This window comes from Mustela erminea, chromosome 18 (assembly GCF_009829155.1).
Source record: "Mustela erminea isolate mMusErm1 chromosome 18, mMusErm1.Pri, whole genome shotgun sequence".
Lineage (NCBI taxonomy): Eukaryota > Metazoa > Chordata > Mammalia > Carnivora > Mustelidae > Mustela > Mustela erminea.
Genome location: NC_045631.1, coordinates 38,419,013 through 38,426,619, shown reverse-complemented (window position 1 = coordinate 38,426,619; position 7,607 = coordinate 38,419,013). Strand labels below are relative to the sequence as shown.

The following is a 7,607-nucleotide window of genomic DNA, read 5'->3' as shown; positions in this document are numbered from 1 at the left end:
TCAGGGTCCTGGGATGGAGCCCCATGTCGGGGCTTCCCCTTCTCTCTCTGCCTGCCTCTCTGCCTACTTTTGATCAGTGTCAAATAAATAAATAAAATCATTTAAAAAAATAAACTCTTAAGAAACCTGGGACACCTGGATGACCTAGTCAGTTAAGCGTCCTCTGACTCTCTTCCGCTCGGGGTCTGGAAATCAAGCCCCGCGGAGGGCTCCGGCTCAGCGCAGAATCTGCTTGAGGTTCTCTCTGCCCCTCTGTTCCTTCCCCCCACTCTCATACATGCATTCTTAATAAAGTCTTTGTAAAAAAGGTCTAACCCTGGTTAAAATGAATGCAAAATGGACTCACAGCTTTAAGCAGTGAGGCTTTCTGGGAAGTGAGTTTTTAATGGCAGGGCCTCAGGCATCAGCAGCAGGTGAAGGATGCAGTGCGGGTTCTTTGGTCCAGAAGGAATATGGGCAACCTCCTCCCCCCAGGCCTCGGTTTACCCTACAGGATCCAACACATTTCTTGAGAGATGCCTGTTTTCTCAGCCATTCATAGCCTCAGCACAGCTCCTGCTGACCCAGGAGGGCGTTGCTGGCATCCAGCAGGTGTCTGGGAGTCAGGGAGGGCATTGGGCAGCATTGGCCAGACCAGCTCTGACATCCACGAGCCTCCGGAGCCTTTTAACTCACTTCAGATTGATCAAGCATCCCTGGGGCATATAACACCAAGCTGGGAACCGTGGGAAATCGGACCCAGACCAGGACACAGAACAGAACACAGCCAGAGCGGCTGTGGCACGGCCTCAGATCTGGGAAGAAAGCACAACAGCCACCTTCCCTACTCCAATCAAGGACAAGGGCAGGCTTCTAGTTAAACATTCTAATTCATTAGGAACTTTTGGTTCTCCAAGATTGGGATGAGGCCTTCCATCAAGAGCCTCCAGACCCCCTCATTAATACAGAATTCTCGTTTGGCCCAGCTGTTGTTCAGAATCACGTGGATCATGCTGGCTAATGGGCAGAGCTGGCAGCCGCCTTCAAAAGGACAAACAAGTAAGAGATGCCATGTGGGATTGGTCCAGGGAGGCAGGGGACCTGGACATGGAAAGAGAAAGGACATTCTAGGAGGGGAAGCGAGAATCAGAGGTGGCCGTGAGAATAAGACTACAGAGAAGATATATCAGCTCACACACAGCAAAACAAGAGGAAGTAAAATGCATTTCATTTTATCATCAACCAGTGCTCCCAACCTTTCCATAATGTGACACACCCCGAGGGTGGAGAATTAATACTCAGGCACACCCCGGACCCTAATGAGGAAGCTCGAGGGCAGAAATCCAGGGAACAATCTTCTGAGCAGAGAGAGAGCCCATTTCAAGTCCCTGTTTGGCCTCTTATTAGCTGCATGACCTTGGGCAGACTACTGAACTCTGTGAAATGGGTGTGATATGGAGACATAGTGAGAACTGAGGTATGTCAAGTGGTGAGCAGAGCCTGGCTCTCAGCACAAGCACCGAGGGGGAACCAATCCAGCACAGCGCACCGTCGAGGGGACAGGCCAGGAGACACGTGCAGCAAGGGACAATGACATGGAGGCAGAGTGCAACTTCGTCTGTTCAGCTTCTCTGCCCTGGGCCCGGAGAGCCAAAAGCCTGTTCCTGTTAGGTCCCAGGGTGGGAATACTGGAGACAAAGACAGTGATTCAGAGCCTCTATTCGGAAATGGGGTATCTCTGCATTCCCGTGTGGCCCTGTGTCTGGGAAGTCAGGCTCAGCAAAGTCAGGTCACAAACGCCACTCCCCACCCCAAGTGCTCCCACATCTCTGATGGATGAGGGTGTGGCCCACAGGGGCAGAGTGTGTTTATGGGTGGGCCGGGTACAACAGGCTGACTAGGAGTTCGGAATAGGGTCAGGAGAAGTGGGCTGCCCGCCGGCCGGCGCGACAGAGTCCCCCGCCTGTTGCTGTCTGATGTACTGATCCAGCAGGGCCGTCAGCTGGAAGGACTGGTGCTGAAGCAAGAGGTGGGTCTGGGCCACGCGGAAGGTGAGCCCTCCTACCAGCTCGCCCTGCACCAGGGCCAGGCTGGGAAGCTGGGAGTAGTTGATGAAGCCTTGTCTGCTGAGGATGGCGTCATCAACGCAGCCACCTGGAAGAACACAGGGTCAGCCGGGCACCACGAATGCCTCTCTCCTCTGAAAACAACGATCGAGGTCCCAACGCATGCTCTGTTGCCCTTCTCCACCTCCCAGCCCTCCCCGAATCTGGTTCCCATGCGTGCCCTGCCCAATTCCCCCTCAGTCGGGGACTATTCGCCTCCCTTCCTTCCAAACTCTTCCCTAGAAAACCCTGACATAGGACATCCACCTGGCCCAACTGCCACTAAGTCATGGTTTCCTAAACTTTCTTAAAGAACCACAGGGCGCGGGGTGCCTGGGTGGCTCAGTGGGTTAAGCCTCTGCCTTCAGCTCAGGCCATGGTCTCAGGGTCCTGGGATCAAGCCCCTCATTGGGCTCTCTGCTCCGCAGGGAGCCTGCTTCCCCTCTCTCTCAGCCTACTTGTGATCTCTGTCAAATAAATAAATAAAATCTTGAGAAAAATAAAAGAACCACAGGGTGTGTATTAGTGGGGTCGGGGGTGGTCCACAGAGACCTATAAAACCAGTCTTCTCTATAAAAGAACCATCTCTGGGGATCCCCAGCATCAGAGGAGTCTGGGAAACATTGCTCCCTGCCCTTTGGTGTCCCTTATCTGGGGGGGTTTGTTTTAAGTATCACCGTCTATGGGGTGCCTGGGTGGCTCAGTGGGTTAAGCCTCTGCCTTCGGCTCAGGTCATGATCTCAGGGTCCTGGGATCAAGCCCCACATCTGGCTCTCTGCTCAGCAGTGAGCCTGCTTTCCCCTCTCTCTGCCTGCCTCTCTCCCTACTTGTGATCGCTCTCTCTCTGTCAAATAAATAAATAAAATCTTAAAAAAAAAAAAAAAAAAGTATCACCGTCTGTGTGGCTTTCTGTACCCCACTGCTAGACTCAAGGTGTCTGAACTTCCTCTCCTTGCAGAGGCCTCTCTGCTTTCCCCCCTCTTCTCCCCAGGGCAGAAATGATGCCGGACTGGGGGCGCCTGGGTGGCTCCGGCTGTTAAGATCCGACTCTTGGTTTTGCCTCAGGTTATGCTCCCAGGCTTGTGAATCCAGCCCTGCATGGGACTCCCTGCTCAGCATGGAGTCTGCTTCTCTCCCTCCCCACCTCCCTCTGCCCCTGCCCCTCACCCGCCCCCGCTCCCTAAAATAAATAAATATTAAAAAGAAAGAAAGAAGGGAGAGGGAGATGGAGGGAGGGAGGGAGAAGAAAGGATGGATAGACGCAGAGTGGTGAGCCAACATAGGTTCCGGAAGGACACAGGTAGCCCTCAACAAATGGTGCTACTGACTCAGGCCCCATCTGTGAGTGATGGCCCCCCACAAGGATGGCCACAGTTCTACTCACGTGTACTTAGCAGATGGCATCAGGCCACGGTAGCACCCACTCCCCTTAATCCCCATCCTCAACCCACAAGGGTGCTTGCTCACCTAGCAGTGGCAGGAAGGGCACACTCTTCAAGATTCGTACCATCTCCTTGACCTTGGGCTCCTCACTGACCAGCAGGAAGTTATGCCCCACAAAGAGGGGCAGCAGGTTCTGGTACTTGGAATCCTCCAGGAAGGGCTTTAGAACCTGGAACAGCAGGATAAACGGCTTCCAGGGGACAAGTGGGAGGAAAGGCTGCCCACCCCAGTCACAGGCCAAGTCAGGCTGTGGGTGCAAGCTGACAGTCTCCTCGGCCCCCAGCCACAGTGCAGGCACCAGACTGGAGGGTTGCTTGGGGTGGGGGGGGTTGAACCTGATCTGGGAAGGGGCCCTGCAGTCCGCGTTGGCGGAGGCAGGGGAGTAGGGTGCCCGCACCAGAGGGCTGCTCCCTACCTGGTTGGGGAAGACCTTCAACAGGATCTTGTGCTTCCGAAGCCGGTGCCGTATGAGCAGCTTGTCCTCTGCACTCAGAGCCACATTCTGGCAGACAGCTATCATTCGGTTCTCTCGGAAAACCGTGTCTATCTCCCGACGGAGGAGGCGGATCAGGCCTGTTTCCTGTAGTCAGGAAGAGATGACCCAGGGCACATCAGCTGCCCTTCTCCTTGTCCCCCTTTCTCCCCAGGGGAACGGGTGCTGGGACCTGCAGGGATGCCCAAACGGGGGAAGTATCGGTGTTCAGGAGGAGGGTTGGGGCCCTGCCTCTCAGGACATGCTCCCCCTCCCATTCTGCCCTTCGTTTTTGTCGGATAACCACGGTCTTTAGAGCAGCGTTGTCACACCCGACAAAGCTCGTCCCCATGACCTGGTCACTGGTCTGACCCAGTCAACATTTGACAATAATGTAGTCAAAATTACTTTCTCTCTCTGATGCTGCATTCATGTTGAATCAATTCAACAATTATAAACATAAGATAATTCTTTTGCAGTGTTAATTCAGAACCGAGGAGAAGACTTCATTTTCTGAAGACAGTATTTCTCAAAATTGACAGCATGTGGGCCTGACAACAAGCATAAAGGTACAAATTCCCCTGGTCTTTCTGCTCTTTTTAAGGACAAAAAAGTTCCTCCCGTTCCTCTAGGAAAATATAGAAGCTTCAAGTCCTTTCAGGACAACAGAGATACTCTCCCCTATCTCCACCTGCTTGCATAACTTTCACACAATGTGAGGGAGACAAGTATAGAATGAAGGAAATCCAGGAGGCCCATCCAATCCATAGTGCCCAAAATGCCAAGCAGATTCAAGCGCGCATTTCATTTTAAAACATCTGGCCCACGGGGTCAAAGAGGGGAAGTAGTGATGTGGAGGGGTAGGTCCTGGAGAGCTACTTCATTATGGCGTCAGAGACAAGGTCACATCAATCCACCATCCCAGCACCAAGGACGGGCAGTGTCCTCCTTACCTCCGGTGGGGGACTGGGAGGACTCGGTAGGCATCTTGGGTTGATAGCGGGTTTTGGGGGGATATACTCAGTCACAGCCATCAGCTTCTGCCGCTGGAAATGCATCACACGACGATGGCGGGTAACAGCCTTAGAGCCACAGCGGATGGTCTGGAGGGTGGGCAGCCGACCTAGGAGGGGAAATGGCAACGCTGGGACATGCAGCTTCTGGGAGTCCTTAGTCTCAGATGGAGAAAAAGCCCACCCCTGACCAAGACAACCATGGCTCACAGAGCTAGACCCAACACAAGAGAGGGACAAGGAATTGTCTGCTAGGAATTCTAAATCCCCCAAACTTCCCTTCTCTTTAATGAGTGACCTGAGGTCAAATGTTTGATCCTTTGAGGCTCCCACTTCTCCAGCTCTTCTCTATGTACAGAGATGGGTGGGGGGGGGGGTAGATAAGAACAAGGGAGAAAGTATATTTGAACACATTAAAAAAGGGGGGAGAGGATTGAGCAAATTTTTTTCCTATTTTTTTTTTTTAAGATTTTATTTCTTCCTTTGAGAGAATGTGATGGAGAACACAGAGCAGGGGTGGAGAGGCAGAGGGCGAAGGAGAAGCAGACTCCCCGCTGAGCAGGCAGTCTGACACATGGCTCGATCCCAAGACCCCGGGATCATGACCTGAGCTGAAGGCATATGCTTAACCCACTGAGCCACCCAGGCCTCCTGCAAATTTTTCTTAAATAGCCAAATAGTAAATCTTTAAAGTTAAAGAACCATACAGTCTGCAACTACTACTCAACTGTGCCATCGTATCATGAAAACAACCCTAGACAATATGAAACAAACAGAAGTGGCTGTATTCTAATAAAACTTTATTTATAAAACATTGTGACCAGTCCTGCCGCAATATGGCAACCCCTGGTTTAAGCCAACCGTTCTCAAGGTGTGCTCCCTTTACTCAGCCAGCAACATCAGCATATCCTGGTAACTGGTTAGAAACCTAAGTTCTCACGGCCTGTCCTGGTCCTCCTGAATCAGAAACACTGGAGGGGAGCCCAGCAAACAGTGGTCTCTAATAAGCCTTCAAGTGTTACAGATGCATGCTGAAGTCCAAAACCACTGCTCTAGAACTTCTCTGAAGCCTTCGCCCATGAATTGAAGCAAGAGGGAAAAGAAGTTACACGGCCATCACAGCTCCCCCAAACAAGCCTCCCCTTCCCTTGTTCTTGTTTACAGGCATCGCTGGAGAGCACGCCTCAGAAGATAAGGGAGCCACTTGAAAGCTGTAAGCCTAACTGACCCTTTCATCTTCAATGAAAGGACCCAGGCTAGAGCTTCAGCCCTTCCCAAGATTGGGATGGGGTCTCAGGGAAAAGGTCAGCTAGAAGGTGGCTCTAATAGAGAGCATGGAGGTTTACTGGAGTGAGAGGTTTTATTGCCAGCAGCCACAAAACCTAAGTTAAGAACACAGGTTTTGGATCAGATGAACCAGATTTTTTTTTTTTTTTTTAAGAGAAAGAGGTAGGGGGGGTGCTCAGAGGGAAAGCAAGAATGCCAAGCAGGCTCCAAGCTCAGCAGCACCGAGCCTGAAATGGGCTCAATCTGACCACCCTGAGATCAGGATCCAAGCTAAAACCAAGAGTTGGATCCTTAAATCTTCTGAGCCCCCCAGGTGCCCCCCTAGATGGAATAAGATTTTAATCTCTTCTGCCACTTACTAGCTGTGACCTTGACCAGTCACTCAACTGCTCTAAACCTGAAATTCTTCACCTGTAAAGAGGAGATGATCATGACTTACTTCTCCGTGACATGCTTTAAGATTTAAATGAGATAATACATGTAAATCATTTATTTACCACTGTGCCTGGCCTACATTATGTGAGTGAAATCATTCATTAAACAAATGTCTATTGCATGCTTAATGCCAGGCACCACGCCACCTGCCGGCTATGCTGAATGAACACAAGGGTTCTGCCTTTACCGAGTGTGAAGTCTAAAACAGGAAACAACACATAAAAAAATGCAAAATTACAGACTGAGGAGTGAAAGGGGTCCACAAAGAGGCTGCAAAATACACATTTTAACAATAGAAACCTGCTTTGCAGAAGGTGGCCAGGGCAGGCCTGAGCAGGTGACATTTAGGCCGAGACCGTGAAAAGGTTGGCACAGCGCCAAGGTCCGGGCGGGCAGTGGTACAAGCAAAGGAAAGTGGAGGCGAGCAGGAGCTGGGTGGTGGATTACAGAAACCCAGAGAAGGAAGGGGGCCTCGGGCGGAGGGAAGAAACACTGTGGTTGTCGTTATCATTGTTGCTGCGCTGCTGTTACTACTAATGTCTGCAGCCACAGGGAATTAGACGGAGGAAGGAGACCAGCGATCTAGCTGAGTTCAGGGGTCATCAGGAGCTGTCTGGAGTAAGAGACTGGGGGAGAGGGTCAGTAGTGGAGGAGGGGAGACAGAACTAGACAGCGCCGTCCGGAACGCGCCATGAGGACCTGGGCCGCTCCTTACCCGCCCGGGGCAGGAGACCCCCTCGCAGCATCCCAAACACGGCCGCAGCCATCGCCACCGGAAGCACAGACGGGAGCCGGGAGGGACAGAAGGAGCTAAGGATTGTGGGAAGTCCTGGGACCGGAAACAGCCTGCGAATCCGCCGGCTGGAGCACCAA

At 52.0% G+C, this 7,607-nt stretch overlaps 1 protein-coding gene across 1 annotated transcript; it reads right to left on the bottom strand.

Moving 5' to 3' along the window:
• Positions 1-1,185: 1,185 nt before the first annotated feature.
• Positions 1,186-7,556, bottom strand: MRPL10 (mitochondrial ribosomal protein L10). The gene is made up of 5 exons (XM_032321438.1): positions 7,450-7,556; positions 4,953-5,122; positions 3,943-4,107; positions 3,552-3,696; positions 1,186-2,133 (listed from the first exon to the last, which is right to left on the bottom strand). The coding sequence occupies exons 1-5, from the start codon at positions 7,499-7,501 to the stop codon at positions 1,877-1,879; spliced, it is 789 nt and encodes a 262-aa protein (XP_032177329.1). The 5' UTR covers positions 7,502-7,556; the 3' UTR covers positions 1,186-1,876.
• Positions 7,557-7,607: the final 51 nt, after the last annotated feature.

Coding starts and splice junctions, on each gene's coding strand:
- MRPL10 (XM_032321438.1), bottom strand. CDS start 7,501: ATGGCTGCGGCCGTGTTTGGGATGCTGCGAGGGGGTCTCCTGCCCCGG. Junction 4,108..4,952: donor CTCCCAGTCCCCCACCGGAG/GTAAGGAGGACA, acceptor TCCTGACTACAG/GAAACAGGCCTGATCCGCCT. Junction 2,134..3,551: donor GCCCTTCCTGCCACTGCTAG/GTGAGCAAGCAC, acceptor GTGTTCTTCCAG/GTGGCTGCGTTGATGACGCC.